Genomic DNA, 17,180 nt, shown 5'->3' on the forward strand with positions numbered 1-17,180 from the left:
AGATCCACTAGAGAAGGAAATGGTAATCCCCTCCAGTTTTTTTGCCTGGAAAAGTCCATGGATAGAGGAGCCTTTTGGGCTACAGTCCATGGGGTCACAAACAGTTAGACTTAGTAACTGAGGGCGTGCACACACACACACACACACACACACACAAGTGCACGTGTGCTAAGTTGCTTCATGAGTATCTGACTCCTTGCGATCCTATGGACTATAGCCCACCTGAATCCTCAGTCCATGGGATTCTCCAGGCAAGAATACTGGAGTGGACTGCCATTTCATTCTCCCAACAAAAGTACTTGTAAGCTATGAAAAGCAAGTGACTCCCCACCTTCAGCACTTTTCCGTAATATCTATTTAAGCAAATACATCGAGACAGAAAACTAAAGTGAGGTATAACATTTTGAAAGGTAAATGCAAACAGTTTTTGCAAGGGTTATATGTGTTCATGTCTGCAAAACTCAGAAGAATCAACAGGAAAACTGAAAAAAGTTTTAAAAGTGCATTAAAAAGAGCTCACAGTTTTGGTGTGCTAATGACCCCCTATCCCAATGGAGGGCTAGAATGGGAGGTTTCCCAGAATTATCTGACCTGAAGGAGAATCCGTTTGGGAAACTGTCTGTGGTAATTCTGCCAACACAGGAAGGGTCTGTCTCACCGTTTAAAGACAGATGACCTAGTGGGCATGTTTCCACATGGCATCGACTACACATCAATGTATGTGTGCTGATGCCAAAGAAGCTAAATTAAATCCTTGTCAAAATATTTATGGGTTTGATCAAAGCTGTTAGAATATGTAAACACACACACACAGCTCCCACGCATTTCTAGCTTTTTAGGATCTTTCTGTCTACTGATGGTATGGGTGACAATGATAATCTTATATTCAAGTGGCTTACATGTTTAACCTAATGTGTTGTTAGGTTTGATAAATAGGCTCGAGTTTCATCCACCTCATTTGGGGTGTTTTACTAAGCAACACCATACTGTTACCTTCAGTGAAATTGTGAAATATATTTTCCTAGCAGTAATTAAGTTACAAAACTATCTTTAAGTTTTCTAGTTAACAAATCTAAATCATAATTAGATTGAGCCGATCTCTTTTTGAGTAGGGCAAGCTCCGTTTCATTCATTACCTGTGGTGTGTTAGCTTCTTGAGTTCTTGTTAAGTATAACATGCTCCAGGACTTTGGGTCTGTTTCTTACAATGTTTTAAGAAGTGGTATTTCCATGCCTGAAAATAGCTTTTTGTCAAGAGTGTTTCCAGGTGGTCAGCTTAAAGATACCATCTCCATAAATACCACTGCCCCCTAGTATGGCATCTCTGTGAAGAATGCCTTGACATACTCTTAGTTTCTAAGGAATTGTCACTGGGCTCAGCTTCATACGCATCCCTCTCTTTATTCTGCCTAGCATCTTCAGATTCTATAAACCTGCATGCATCCCATTAATCCTGCATTTTCAGAATGCCCTTTAAGAAACATGGGTTTTTGCCTAAGATGCTTTTCAATGAGCATAGCTTTCTAAATTCTAACACCCACTTAAAGGAAAGCATAATTGAACTAAGACCCTTTGCAGTTCTCTCGAACTGAAAAGTTCTGAAGTTTAGGACACTATAATAGAAGAAAGAAAAATGCATTTCCCTGCTAATCTGTTAGTAGTTTTCTGTTTTATTTCTCAAACCTAAATGTTTAGAGCTTCTGGAGAAAAACAAAGCGTCATTTACACTATGCATGAGAAAGAGAAAGAAGGAGGAGTGTTTGGGAAGGGTAGCAAATCAACTGGGCACTGAGAATGGGAAGGGAGATGATTTTTTCTCCTGGGTGAAGTATTGAGTATGGCTCCTTTCTCTGTAAGTGCTTTGGAAGTGGTAACAGCAGCAGTGTGTGTGTGTATGTGTGTGTGTGAACAATTACAATAACTCAGTAAAATGGTCTCTTTCCTCCTTACCCAAGGATTTCCTGCTGCAGATATTTACTGTGTTTCGAATATTGATACGCCCAGAGATGTTTCCAAAGGACTGGACTGTCATGCGCTTGGTGGCTAACAAGTAAGACATTTACATTGATGATAATTGCAACTCATTGAATATGGGAAGAGGAGAATATGAAATGATACATTCACTTTGCTCTCAAATTTGAAACCTCCAAATCCTGGAGTTCTTTTTCTTTGCTTCTGAGTTAACTTGTCTCACTTGTTTTGTTTGTCTCTTTGCTTGCTTGCTTGCTTTTCCTAATCATTATTATTTGTTTTAAATAGGTAGTATGTTAACATAGCTCAAAAATCAAACAGTGTAACAGAGTATGCCTTGAGAAATCCCTCTCCCGCCTACTTTATTTACCCCTACTCCCAGCCTGCAATAACCACTTATATTTGTTTCTTGCATGTTCTTCCACTGTTCCTTTATGCAGAGCTTAGCAGGTAGCAGAATAAATGAACTGTCCTGCAAATCTTTCTTTTACATAAAAATCCTGGCAATCTTTCCAAATCAATATGTAGAAAGCCCCTCATTCATTTATGGTTTCTTTTTCTTTTGTAGCTGTATAATATTCCATTGACTATATGTACCATACGTTATTTAATACCAGCTTTGTTTCTGGACCCTTGAGTCATTTCTGATCTTTCTTAACTCTTTTTAACTCAGACAATACATTCAGCATCTCCCACGTGCTGAGCACTGGGAATAAGATAGGACTCCTGAGTTAGACAGGTGAAGATTGAAGTTCCTTTTACACACCTGAGTGATGTGACCAATAGAAGGCTGAAAATAGTGCTCTGAAGGAAGTTCAGGAAGAGATACATTTGGGGGAGTTACTGATGTTGACAAAATTAGCTTATATTAAGCATATTGAGGGGAAAAAGTAAAATGACCTGAGGTCAATAGTTGAATGAATAGGAACCAGGAAAGGAGAGTAAGGGATGGTCAGAACGGCCTTCTATTCCAGGAGCTATTCCTGGAGGGCACAGTGTCATGGGTTTATCTGCTCTCACACTTTTGGCCTCTGTTACCTTAGGATTTGAAATGAAGAGGAAGTTGTTTTGTTTGTTTGCTTGTTTGTTTGTTTGTTTTTAGTAAAGTGGCTTGATCTTTACTTCCACACTTATAATTTACCCTATTTCATAAGCATCCTTTCTTTCCAGCCCACATTTGCCTCCCTCTCCTTCCTCCTCTTCTCCCATGCCCTAAACCCTCATGCCTAGGGTGAAGGTTGGATTCTTCAGGTATCTGTTCATGGGTCAAAAACACCATTTGTCCTCCCCAGGTACCCAAATATGATGAAGATAAGAGCCCCAGGAAGATAGGGTTTGATGTTGATTAGAGATGCCTAATGTGGCTTCTGCTGCAGTACACATTTAGAGATGAGGAGGTGTTAAAATGCTGTGTTAAAAACTTTGTGAAGTAACAAATTGTATAATATGGCATATTATATTTTACATAAGTACAGAAACAGCTTTTCCATTTTGAAGACTAATTGAGGATTCTGAAATAACTCTCTTAGAGTTTAGCATATTTAGTTTGATATCTGTGAGTAGAATCAAATATCTCTTCATCTGGATGTCCAGATGCTACAGGTTTAAGTGGGAACCATTGGTCATGTTTCTGGCCTCATTACCAAAGAGCAAATATTCTCGGTACCTGGAGAGGGTGTTGAGTGGTCCAGGGAGCCAGCACAGGAAGGGGTCTGTACTGTTGACATCATCATCATACAGCATCATTATTTGGTCATCCTGCCTGCCCTGTGTGCAGAGGGATATTTTGATTTGAATTAGAATTTCCAGTGGCAGACATTCAAACTGAAAGTGAATTTAACATTTTGTTCCTTTTGTACAAAGGTGATGGTTGAGCTTCTGAAAACCATGACAATCATGTGGCTTATGATAGGAAGTGCCATCTCACTCTGCAGCCACTTAAAAATCTCTACTACACTTGGGAAGACTTTATGGTCATGTGAGTGGGGAGCAGACTTAGAAGTCAGATTCTGTTTTTGAGTAAACTTACAATGTTCAAGATTTCCATCCCTAATGTTAGCTAAATAGGAGCATGATTCTGTTAGAGGTAAGCTCTGTGCAATGTGTTTAAACCAAAGACTAGTCCCATAGCAAACCTAAGAAAAAGGTCATAAGACTTTGCTGAATGCAGTACCATCATTCCATTGACACCCAAGTCAGTGCTGTAAAGAATGTGGCACTACTTTTCCCCTGGTGATGCCTGGCTGTGGTATATCCAACCTAATTCATAGACAGTACTCCACAGCCTGTGAACCACCTGCCAAGGTGGAGTAGACCCTCTGATTTCTGCTGTTCAGTTTCTTGTCCTCTCCTCATTTAATTGTCATAGTCATTTCCCATTCAAACCTTGAAAGCATGTGGGATCTTTCTTGTGTGATAATGGTTTTTCCAGTAGTCATGTATGGATGTGAAAGTTGGACTATAAAGCTGAGCACTGAAGAATTGATGCCTTTGAACTGTGGTGTTGGTGAAGACTCTTGAGAGTCCCTTGTACTGCAAGGAGATCCAACCAGTCCATCCTAAAGGAAATCAGTCCTGAATATTCATTGGAAGGACTGATGCTGATGCTGAAACTCCAATACTTTGGCCACCTGATACAAAGAACTGACTCATTTGAAAAGACCCTAATGCTGGGAAAGATTTACGGCGGGAGGAGAAGGGGATGACAGAGGATGAGGTGGTTGGATGGCATCACCGACTCAATGGACATGAGTTTGAGTGAACTCCAGGAGATAGCGATGGACAGGGAAGCCTGGCGTGCTGCAGTCCATGGGCTCGCAAAGAGTCAGACATGACTGAACTGAACTGATAGTTCAGAAATAAACCTTCAGCTATTTGTGTCTTATCTGTTAAAAAATATAAACATAAATAGTATTGATAGAGAAATAAATCTCTGAAAGATATTTTAAATATGTTAAAGAGCCCACACCAGAAATTAAAAGGTTTTATTTTGTTAAATTATATAGAAGCAAGTTTCAGAAGCTAGACCTAGGTCCCTGAAGTTGACCACCTTTTCTTCCATGACACTAACTTACAATTTTTTAAAAGTTGCCCCTCAAAGAGGCATTTTCACCTAAACTTCCACTTTTACTACCCACTTGTATGCTTGATACGTGTCAAATTGATGGTAACTGGCCCAGAAGTCACCATTGCCTAGGCTTGAACTCAATTGAATAGCTCATCCCACAAAGTATGTGTTCTATTATATGTTGGTCCTTTCTTCCAGTGTTTTCAAGTCAGTTAAATGCTGTCTTTGAACTATGCTGTCCCAAATCCTGTAGCTTCTCTGCATTATGTGAAGTCCTACCAAAAGCTATGACTATAAAACCTGGCTGTTAGTATGCTCTTTTGTTTTTTTCTAACTGAATGTCTCACATGGTGTGTTCAGGCTAAATTTCCCAAGGATAAGAAAGCTGACTTCTGCTTGCCTGCAAAGCTTAGTTGTGCCTGGCCACTGTAAGTTCTTGGTAGATGTTTCACATGAGGACAACTGCTCAATCTGAGAAAGAAGGAACATAAGGGAGATGAAAATTGAGTACCAAAAATACAGGACACTTTGAGACAGGCTTCTCTCCACCCTCTTCCATACACACTGCAAAATACAGTACAAAAATAAAGTCACAGCTTTATACATATTTTCAAGATTTGCTTACTGAGGAAAGTAAAAATCCCCTGGTCCTGCAGTTAACATTTCAGACCCTTATTTTGTTTATGTTCTCTGTATGTTGGCTTCAAATATTTACTCTTGTGTGTGTGTGTGTGTTTTCCCACCAAACACTGAATTGTTTAGCTGATCATTACCTTCACCAGTTTATGTTCAAATGAGATCTATATAGCAAATAAGTGATTTATGGAATCAGAGATTCTTAGGGAAGGTCATCCATTCCTTCATTGACTCTTTCATTCAGTAAATATTTTCTGGTGCCTAATCTGTAAAACAAATGTCATCATGATAAAACGCACAGTTCTGAGAGGGGAGCTACGAAAGGAACTTTGTTCTGGACTGGAATAGAAGGAGTTTTTATGAAGGAGTGAACTTGAGCTGAAATCTGTAGCAGGAGTTAATAGGCAGACAGCAAAGGAAGACTTTTTATCAGCAGGAATAGCATGCACACAGGCCCTGTGGTCAGAGGGAAGATGGCACATTCAAGGATCTGGAAGACTGTGTGGAGGAAATGTGAGGTGGGAAGGAACCAGTAAAAATGAGGTTGGAAGAAGACAAGGTCCAGATATTGGGTAAAGAGACAAGAGAGAAACCAGGAAGGACCAGTTAGGAGCTTAATACAGCAATCCGGGTAAGAGACGATGATGACTTGAACAGGTGGATTGCAATGAAGGTAGTGGGAATATCGATTTTTTTTTTAATTTTTATTTATTTTTTTATTGAAGGATAATTGCTTTACAGAAGCAATTGTTGTTTTCTGTCAAACCTCAACATGAATCAGCCATAGTTATACATATATCCCCTCCCTTTTGAACTTCCCTCCCATCTCCCGCCCCACCCACCCACCCCGGGTTGATACAGAGCCCCTGTTTGAAGACAGAGATGACAAGACTTGCAGATGGCTGGATGTGGGCAGGAGAGAAAAAAGTTTGAAGATGGCTCTTAGAATTTTGGCCTCAACAGGACAAATGGTGGTAACATTCACTTAAATGGAAGATACTGAGAGAGGAACGGGAGAGGTGAAGGATCCTTTACTGAGCAGAAATTTGAGATGCTGTTAGGTACCCAAGTGGAGATGTAAGAGAAGAGGCTGGACATGCTTGTATGGAGCTCGGAGAAGTTAAGACTAGCGACATGCTAATACGTTTGAGGTCCTCGGCACTGGGTAGTATTTGAAGTCATCAAACTGAACGAGAGCACTCTAGAGGAAAGTACAGATTGAAAAGAGAAGCCTACTTAAGACTGGGCCCTGGAACATGCCAACCTTCCAAGGTCAAGATGTTTGGAAGCCACCAGCAACAGAGATGGAAAAGGAGTAGCCTATGATGTAAGATGAGAACCAGAAGGGTATAATACCGACCATATGAGGAAAATATTTCATAAAGGAAGGAGGTAAAGAGTTTCTGGGAGGTTGGAGGATGAAGACTGACAATTATCCCTGGGTTTTGGCAGTGGGATGCAGATACTGGTGACCTTGACAAGTGCTGTTTCAGTGGAGTGGTAGAGATGAAAGTCTTATCAGAGTGAATTCAAGAGCAGATGGGAATTGAAAAAATGAAAGCAATAATTATCAGCTCTTTAGAAGATTTTGCTGTAAGAAGGAGCAGAGAAATGTGGCTATATCTGGAAGAAGATATGAACGCAAAGATTCGTTTCTGAATATGGAATATTATGCATATTGGTTTACAGATAGGAAGGGCACAGAAAATAAGAAATATTGATAGTGCTAAAGAAAACAGGCCTAAGTGAAGAATCGGTGTCCTTGGGTAAGCCAGTAGGGCTGAGATCAAGTACAGGCTTTCTCATTGTGCCTGTCTGAGAACACCTTTCCCGAAGGTAGCGCTGTCCCCTGTCAACTTGCACTGGAAATTAAGTCAGCTGCGTAACCATACAGTTTAGTTCCGTTGACATTGTGTTTTGTGGTGAGACTTTCTCAATGAAGGAAGCTCACCACACTTAGGGTAGCACTGATGAAGTACCCACCAGGAAGCCTGGCTTTAGCTAGGAGCGTTGATCCATTGTAACAGGAAGAAAGACAAAGTATGTGATACTGACTATGAAAAGTTTTATGTTAGAGTAGATGATCTGTTGAAAATGAGAAATTGAAAGTGCTAATCGCTCAGTCGTGTCCGACTCTTTTCAGCCCCATGAACTGCAGCCCTTCAGGCTCCTCTGTCCATGGAATTTTCCAAGCAAGAATACTGAAGTGGGTTACCATTCCCTTTTCCAGGGGATCTTCCCCACCTGGGAATTGAACCAGATCTCCTGCATTGCAGGCAAATTCTTTACCATCTGAGCCACCAGGGAAGCCTGAGGTCTGCCAGACTTCTCTGTCCATGGAATTTTCCAGGCAAGAACACTGGAGAGGGTAACCATTACCTTCTCCAGATGTTCTTCCCAACCCATAGATTGAGCCAGGGTCTCCTGCCTTGCAGGCAGATTCTTTATCATCTGAGCCACCAGGGAAGCCCATCATCTGTTGAAGACCCACTGAAAAATAATTACTATTGTTTTTTGTTGATGGTGGGGTTTTTCTATTAGGGTCATTATCTTTAAATACTTCGCTGAGGTGGGGGGTGGGGGTGGGGCATGGGGAAAGATAGTGATTTTTACCAAAAACTGTATATTACTAAGAGAAATGTGCCATACTTCCAGAGTTATAGCAAATATTTACAAAAGAATTGCCTGCATCTCCTTGTGAGGTGTGAGGAGTTGGTAGAATGAATACATGAGGAAAGGCAGGAATACATTAGGATTTAAGTCTAATAAGCCAAACAAACAAAAACTGAGGCTGTTGCCACATGAGTAATTTTGTACCAACACTGCCCAGAGGAGAAGGTCATGGAATTTCTAAAAATCCTTCCATTTCAATCCTCGTTGATTCTTTTGACCTCACCCGCTCCGCATACCTCCTTGATCACTTCTTTTCCTGCCTTCCTGTTTTGGCTTATTCTGTGACCTCCACTTGGAGTGGCTTTCTCCATCAGCTTTGCCTGTCTTAATCTCAGTCTCTTCTTCAAAATGTCTACAGAAACAGTATTGCTTCCTTTACAGTGATAAATGTACCATACCAATAATAGATGTTAATAATAAGGGAAACTGGGTATGACGTATACAGGAACTCTCTGTGTTATCTTTGCAATAATCCTGTAAGCCCAACACTGTTCTTAGAAAAAGTTTATTTTAAAAAAATAGCTATAGAAAAGTATAAAAAGTTCTACAAGGCTTACATTTTAGAAATACCTAGTACAGCAAATAATTACCACAAACCATAGATTTAAATACCGTTTTGAAACTACAGTCATTCAGCAAACACTTACTGGCCTAGGCCCTTGGTGATGCAGTATTTACCATAGACAAATTTCCCAAATGTCATTGCTCACCAAGTTCCAACCCTCGTCTATCTTCTTTTCCATCTCTAACATCAGACCTCAAAATGAATGATCACATGCGTCAGAATCACATGGCTGAGCCCTGGTGTGATCTCACCAAGCCATAGCCTCTAGTGAGGCCCTAAAGCCTTATGTATCTTTCAGGTTCTGCTCATGTATTGACATTTGAGGACCACTAGCTTAGGTCAGTTTCCCTGATGGCTGTCCAGGATTTTGATCTTCCCTCTTAACCCTCCAGCTTATAGGGAATTGGTCATCCTCCAAGTTTAGATCTCCTTAGTTTTTCAGTGCACAAACATTAACCTTGTTGATGCCCAATTTATCCAAAAACTGGATATTGGAATCCAAAATATTCAGTTCATTTATAATTTATGGAGATGGGCTTTTGCTTGAGCAGATTATCAGGTTAGAGCAGTTTTGAAAAGGACAGTTTATAGGATGAGGTTTCTCTAGGGGGGATGGCATTGCATAAAAATACTATCTAAATGCCAGAAATGGGGTGGCAGCTGGAAAACTTGAAGAAAGAGCTTTGATTTCCTGTGTGCTAGTTTCTCTTTTATGTATACATTTATCATACTGTGCCATAGATTAGGGTTGTCAAAAGTGATCCTTATGCTTGCATTCCTATGGCAGACATCAGTATTTTGACCATTTGTAGTAACAGATTGCAAACCTTTCTTGGCTATTGAATTGGAGTCCTGAGATTTGAAAAGTCCACATATTCAGAAACTGAGTCATGAGTAAAAGAATAAAACCAAAGGAGCCACATGGTTTTGGGTAAATTAGAACAAGTAAAGAAAAATCCTTAAACACTACAGGTTTCTACCACAGTGAAGGAGCCATAATATATATATGCCTTTAGCTGATTGAGGGCCTGTATGCCAGGAAACTGTCTTAGTGCTGAGACATAAAAAGCTCTGGGAGCTGCCTCTGTGACTTGGGCTGAATATTATAAGCATAAATGAAAAGCAATTGAAATAGTCATTTTAAGATCTTTTTAGCCCTGGGAAGTCATATTTTTGAAGGTCTTATCCCTCATCGTACCACCTGTCACATGCCAAAATGAAAAGCAGTTTTTACATTTTGTTTTTTAAAGTATTGGCTTATGGAATAAATTGCCAGGCTTCCCTGGTGACTGAGATGGTAAAGAATCTTCCTGCAATGCAAGAGACCCGGGTTCGATCCCTGGGTCAGGAAGATCCCCTGGAGAAGGAAATGGCAACCCACTCCAGTATTCTTACCTGGAAAACCTCATGGACAGAGAAGTCTGGCAGGCTACAATCCATGGGGTCGCACAGAGTCGGACATAACTGAGCAACTAACAAACACATACAGTACTTTCCAAAGCCCCTGAAAAGGCCTGTGCCCTGTACTTCTTATGCCTGATGATAAAGCACCCTTGGTAAGAGGGTGAGATGTTCGGTGTAGAGAAAGGATGCACGTCCTGTTAAAGAGCCACAAGGTCATTGGCCTAAAATTCTCGAAGGCAGGAGAATGTGAAGCAGTGTTGTTTGAAATGTGTTTCTGACTCGGACCTCTCCAGAGCCTTGCTCTTCCAAAGTTGGATTGTGAATCAACAGCGTGAACATTTCCTGGAGCTTGTAAGAAATGCGGAACTTTTAACCCTATCCCAAGCCTGCTGAATCATGATCTACATTTTAACTGATCACCAGGCACCCATGAAAGTTTGTCTAACTTTTAAAAATGTTTGTCTAGAGCGGTGGTTGTCAGCTCTGGGTGTACATAGGAATCACCTGGGAGCTTTACTGATCCTGAGGTCCACATTGCACCCCAGTCCAATCATTAAATCTTTGGGGTGTGATCCAGACATCTGTGTTTTTTAAAGCTCCCGAGTGCTTCCAGTAAGCAGTCAGCTTGAGGCTCACAGGTCCTTCATAAGCCAGAGAGCCTCGTTGTTTACCAGCCAGCACTGTTCAAGAAGCCATGGATTTTGTTCCTGTGTTTGGTTTCCAGCATATAAATTACAAATGAGTAGCCTTTGCCAAGGAATCATCTCACTTGGAAGATAGAGTTTGTTGGCTCCTTTCCACAGCATTGGGCCCAATAATCCAAATCTCAGATATGCCATGTTTTACTAACACTAGAGGTTACTGTTTCTGAACAACAGTCCAAGCTAGAGTTGCGGGCCAGAAGGTGGTTTTGATGTGAAACTCAGGTATCGTGGTTCTGTGTATGTTTCTTCATTGACTATTGAAGGAAAACATTTGTTAAGGATGCAAAATTTTCTTCTTTAAACTTAGAAGCCCAACAATGCAATAGGTGCTGGACAAAGAGCCCCTTCCTTGCCTGATAGCGTTCCATTTTCTGATAATCAAGCTTTAGTTTTATATAGTAAGATTTGAATGAACTACTTGGGAAACTTAATCAGTTGCCATCATGGATTTCATCAGTGTCTATGGGCAGTTGTCACTTTATACTGTTTTTATATATGTAATTTGTTTCTTTGATGTGGAATTCACTGTTGATATCTGCCATTTGGGTGATAGAAGAAACCATAGGACTTCTCAATCTCATAGGCTTTACTTATGCTTGACTTTCATAGGATGATTCATTGGCAGATGTAAATGACATATTAAAAGGCACATGAATGTAACATAGTGCTGGGTCATGGTAGAGCAAGTACCCAAGAAAATGGTGGTTTTCTTCTCTTTCTTCTTCTTAACACATTATTGACCAGGGGGTTTGGCAGAAACTAATGCCTGTGGCCAGCAATTTGTTATGTAAGTGAATGTTGAAACATCTCCAGTCAATAACAGGTGACAAAAGATGCATTAATATATCTCTGTCAATAAGTTGTTAACTTGAGCTTCCACATTCAACCATCTATTCCTTAGCCTCGTTAGTCCTCTCTTGCCCCACAGGGAGACTATAATAGTGAGTTTTCCAACAGATTGCAATAATGAACATTTATGTTCTTCAAAAATTATAAATATTCTTCTAATGAATAAATATTCTTTTAATCTCTATTTTACCAGTAGGATAACCAAGGTGTGAGGTTGATGAGGTGTTTTGTTTTGTTTCATATTATTTTACTTAGGGTCATACAATTACATTCTTCAGTTACAAGTCCTGTAATGAGAACTAGGGCCTCATCACATCACAAGCACTTCCTTATGCATGCATCTTAGGAAAGGCCAAAGAGATTTTAAATATCAATCATTTTTAAATTGGTGCTTGGTTTCTGGTGGTTTGGGGAGTGACCTATCTTGTTTCAATAAATGCTGTTATCTGACGTTAAATGAACCAATTGGAATTGCATTCAGTTTTGAACATATGTATTCTCTTGTAGCTGTAAAAAGGAGCAGATTTTGAACAAATTGCTTATCTCAAGAGTTAACCAAGGATGCTTACTAAATCTTCCTTTTTTAATCTCCCTAGCAAGATACAGATGACTATATATGGCCCTTCTGACAGGCTTGCCCTAATGCTCCAGCCCAGAGATGCCCCATTCTCTAAACTGCTGTAACACTGTCAGTTTCACACAGTTTAGTACTAGGATAGAGACAATTTCACAGTCTGTAATGGTTTCTTTAGTGGCAATCTTGTCACCATGGAGAGGGAATCTGACTCCCATAGCTCTTACATGCCCGCTAACACCTTAAATAGGGGAGAGCAGAGAGAAGACGGTCAAATAAATACTCAATGTAATCTATTGTTTTAGCCTGCCCATTTCATCTTTGGGCTCGCTCTCTTTTGCTTTATTTTTTAAGTTTTTATACTTTCTTCCATGTTAATAAAATATAGACTATTGTATATTTATTAAAAATTTTTTGCTTTGTTTAGAAATTAAAAAATTGTAAAACATCAAGACAATATAATTCTGAGTCATATGGATTTATAGATTTTTCTGCATATCACTTCAGTGATAGATTCTTTTACTTTTTTTTTTCTAGGTGTTCTCTTTTTTATTTCAAATATGAATTACCTAATATTGTTCCACAGGCTTACTGAAGAGGTTTTCTTTGTCTTAATTACTTTATTCTTGCCTAATAAATGGTTTTCACTAATGTGAAGTTTTCAACTTAAAATGTATTCTTTTTTATCACTAGCGTCATTATTACAACCGTTCTGTACCTGTCAGATGCACTTCGGAAGAACTTCTTAAATGAAAACTTTGATTATAAGGTCAGTGTCCATTTAGATGACTATCTTGCTTGGGCTAAAAGGTTTTACATTGTCCCTCAAGAAATTGCCTCATGAATTTTCTTTCTCTTAGTAATAGGAAAATAAAGTTATTCTGGCTACCTCAAATTAATCTTGGAGCATATCAGTTTCAATTATAATTAATATTAAGAGTTCTTCATTCTGTTTGTGAATAAGTTAGATCTATAACTATGTTCATCAACCTGGTTGAAATCATAGTGCTTTAGAGGAAAGAATGTTCTTTACTGTTACTGTAAATTTTAATTCTTTTTCTTTTTTGATCCCCTGCATGACAAAAAGAACTTAGAGCATAATGTTTTAAAACATCTTTTAAAATAGAGTTTATATAAACAGCATATTTACAAAGTAAACAGTTTAGTTCCTTTAGATCTCTGTCTTCTTATATTTTAGAATGAACTAGTGAAAAGAAAAAAAAATGAAAAATTGGTAAGATTCTTTAGGGAAGATCTCTCTGTAAGTTTGTAATGTAATATGATATGCCTGGGTCTCTCAGAATTCTCAGTATACCATTTTTAAAATAGAGAATGAAAAATGGTAAGTAAAGATGGGCAGTGCCTGTCCTGGTTTGCCTTCTTAGTGGTGTTTTATGTTTTTGACATCTTAGTTTCCCATTCTTTTAAAAATAACATCTTTTATACTAAACATTCAATAAAATTTCCTTATCAGAGAACTAGAAAGTACACGAAGTATCATAGAAACCAGTGGAATTTTAATAGTTGCACAATAAATGTCTTTATACTTTATAATACTCAAAATATCAAAATTTAATAATCACCACATTACTTTTTAATATTCAGTTTGTTTCTACTGTTTTATTCTCATAAATTACTTTTTCTATGTATTTCTTACAAAATAAATGGAGAAGGCGATGGCACCCCAATCCAGTACTCTTGCCTGGAAAATCCCATGGATGGAGGAGCCTGGTAGGCTGCAGTCCGTGGGGTCGCGAAGAGTCGGACATGACTGAGCAACTTCATTTTCACTTTTCACTTTCATGCATTGGAGAAGGAAATGGCAACCCACTCCAGTGTTCTTGCCTGGAGAATCCCAGGGACAGGGGAGCCTGGTGGGCTGCCGTCTATGTGGTCGCACAGAGTCGGACACGACTGAAGCGACTTAGCAGCAGTAGCAGCAGTACAAAATAAAAGTTGACATATTCCTAATTGTTTCTTTGGATAAGTATTTATAAATGAAAATGTTGAGTTAAAGGTTGTAACAATTTGATTGCCTAGGTGTACACCAGCACTAGAGGAAATCATTTGGGGGGGCAATTTGATAAGGGGAACAATTTTTTGCTGTATTTACATTTCTCACTGAGGTAAAGTGAAGTTGCTCAGTCATGTCTGACTCTTTGTGACCCCATGGACTGTAGCCTGCCAGGTTCCCCCATCCATGGGATTTTCGAGGCAAGGATACTGGAGTGGGTTGCCATTTCCTTCTCCAGGGGACCTTCCCAACCCAGGGATCGAACCCTGGTCTCCTGTATTGCAGGCAGATTGTTTACCATCTGAGCCATAGGGGAAGCCCACATTTCTCACTAGTTATGTTATTAATTATTCATTGGTTATTAATCATTAACTAGTTATTAGTTATTTACTATTGACTAAAATTCATGTTTTGTGAAGTATCTGTTCTTTTGTTCATTATTTTGCTTAGAGTTTTATATTCTTTTTTATTTGTGAGCACTCTTTATGTATAAAATATATTAATTCTTTATAATGTTTCTCATGCTAATCTTTAATTTTACTTGGTGTCAGTAGAAAAGTTGTTTCTTTCCCTATGTCCTCCATGTTTTTGGTCACATTTATTTCTGGAAATTTTATTTTAATCTCTTTCTAATGCGTTTTTGGTGTAGAAGAACTTAGAAGATTTGTCTGGGTGGGGAATTTTTATGTACTCTCTGAATTTAAATCAATTAGCATATCCAAAAGAGTGTATGTATCATTTTTTTTTTGAGTCCTACATTAAAAGGGGTTCCAAAATGAAATCACACCAAAATAAAGTTATCCAACTTATGCCTCAGCCTCCTTGGAGACACACAGACATGTTATGAGAGAAATGAAGTATCTACCATTTAGCATATACCAAAGAGCCCATGAAACTTGGGAAACAGCAATATAAAAGTAGTATCTATTCAGATAGTTTGCTTCTTTGTTATAGGAAATTTCACGGATGTATAAAAGTAAAGAGAATAGTATGATGAATCCCTCATGTGCCCATACCCAGGTACAGATACTATCAACTCATGGCCCATCTTATTGCAACTCTCCCCCCATCCACTTACCACTTTTGAAGCAAATCCAAGATATCTTGTCACTTCTCCTGTAAATATTTTTGTAACCCCATAGTATTTAAATATGTCATTCTCATTTTAGATCTGGGATTCCTACTTTTACCTTGCGGTCATTTTTATAAACCAGTTGTGTCTGCAGTTAGAGATGTTTACACCTTCCAAAAAGAAAAAGGTATTAGAAAAGTAAGTACCAGTGTATAATTGGGTAAGAATATGAGGCAAATCAAATGTTGTGCCTTTTAAAATGTATTTTAGTTCAAGTGATTCATAAATCTGATCTCCATATCTAGAAATCAAAGCGGAGAGGCAATGACCAAGAGGACAACAAGCAACTTTTCTGGGAATTTCACATTTTGAGCTTATTTAGAAATCTTTGTCCTCAGTCCTTCAGGATTCAAAAATACTATAGGAGCCAAAAATTATGAGACAAATATATTTCACTCAAGGGTTAATATGTGAATTTGAATTAGAGGCATCAAGACATGTATTAATACATTGTACAAATTTCCAGTTATAAAATGAGTGTCATGGGGATGTAATGTACCTACAACACGGTGATTCTAGTTAATAATACTGCATTGCATATTTGAAAGTAGCTAGGAGAGTGCATCTTGAAAGTTTTCATCAAAAGAAAAAGCATTGTAACTAGTTATGGTGATGGATATTAACTGGACTTACTGTGGTGACAATTTTGCAATATATACAAATATTCAAATTGTTATGTTGTATACCTAAAGGCAATATGATGTTACGTCAGTTATACCTCAGTAAAAGATGTGTACATTAAACATTTTCAATTAAGAACATGTTGTCTTTTAATTCAGAATGATAGATTAGATTGTGCCCTAAAAAGACACAGATAACTTCTTTTTTCTGGAGTCTTTGTATCAGGTTTGATTTTTGTTCTATTTCAGATATGGTGACATGCGGGTAACAATGGGTTGTGAAATTTTCAGCATGTGGCAAAACCTAGGTAAGTAATGAAAAAAGAAGCCACCTCCGTTTTGTAGCTTATCACTGTCTTTGTAAGGAAATAAATGAAGATGGACAGTTTACCACTGACAGCATTTGAAACCAAATGTCTAAATCAATAAAGAAGTCTAGAGAGACTAAGTGACACTTTGGCATTGAATAAGGCTACAACTGATTCTTCAAATTGGTATCTGTCTGAAAAATCACCTTTCTTTTGTGTGTTTCATTGAATGACAAATTTTATAATCTAGCATTATTCCAGTAAGATCCGCAATGAGCTAACCTTTCAGAATTTGGAATTATAGCAGCTCAGAATTTCTAGAACTCTGAATTGAGGCTGTGAATCAAAACAAATTTAGAATAAGCTTCATGAAACATTGACTTGAGCATCTGTACTCTTAAAATCTTGAAACCAATGACCTATATCATAAAGACTATAGCCAAAGGATTTTTTTTTTCCTTCTTTTTTTTTTTTTTTAATAAATTTATTTATTTTAGTTGGGGGCTAATTACTTTACAATATTGTAATAGTTTTTGCCATACATTGACATGAATCAGCCATGGGTTTACATGTGTTCCCCTTCCTGGACCCCCCACCCACCTCCCTCCCCATCCCATCCCTCTGGGTCATCCCATTGCCCCGGCCCTGAGCCCTTGTCTCATG

The 17,180-nt window shown here is 38.5% G+C and overlaps 1 protein-coding gene across 2 annotated transcripts in view; it reads left to right on the forward strand.

The window, feature by feature from the left end:
- Nucleotides 1-17,180, forward strand: part of DOCK4 (dedicator of cytokinesis 4) — a 482,101-nt gene that overhangs the window by 381,507 nt on the left and 83,414 nt on the right. For both annotated transcript variants that reach the window (XM_081537146.1, XM_081537147.1), the window contains 4 exons: nt 1,956-2,050; nt 13,137-13,212; nt 15,627-15,727; nt 16,459-16,517. In XM_081537146.1, the coding sequence (XP_081393272.1) occupies nt 1,956-2,050; nt 13,137-13,212; nt 15,627-15,727; nt 16,459-16,517 (331 nt within the window). The remainder of the gene's footprint in view (nt 1-1,955; nt 2,051-13,136; nt 13,213-15,626; nt 15,728-16,458; nt 16,518-17,180) is intronic.

This window comes from Giraffa tippelskirchi, chromosome 10, assembly GCF_054371585.1.
Source record: "Giraffa tippelskirchi isolate mGirTip1 chromosome 10, T2T-mGirTip1v1.2.pri, whole genome shotgun sequence".
In the NCBI taxonomy this organism is placed as follows: domain Eukaryota; kingdom Metazoa; phylum Chordata; class Mammalia; order Artiodactyla; family Giraffidae; genus Giraffa; species Giraffa tippelskirchi.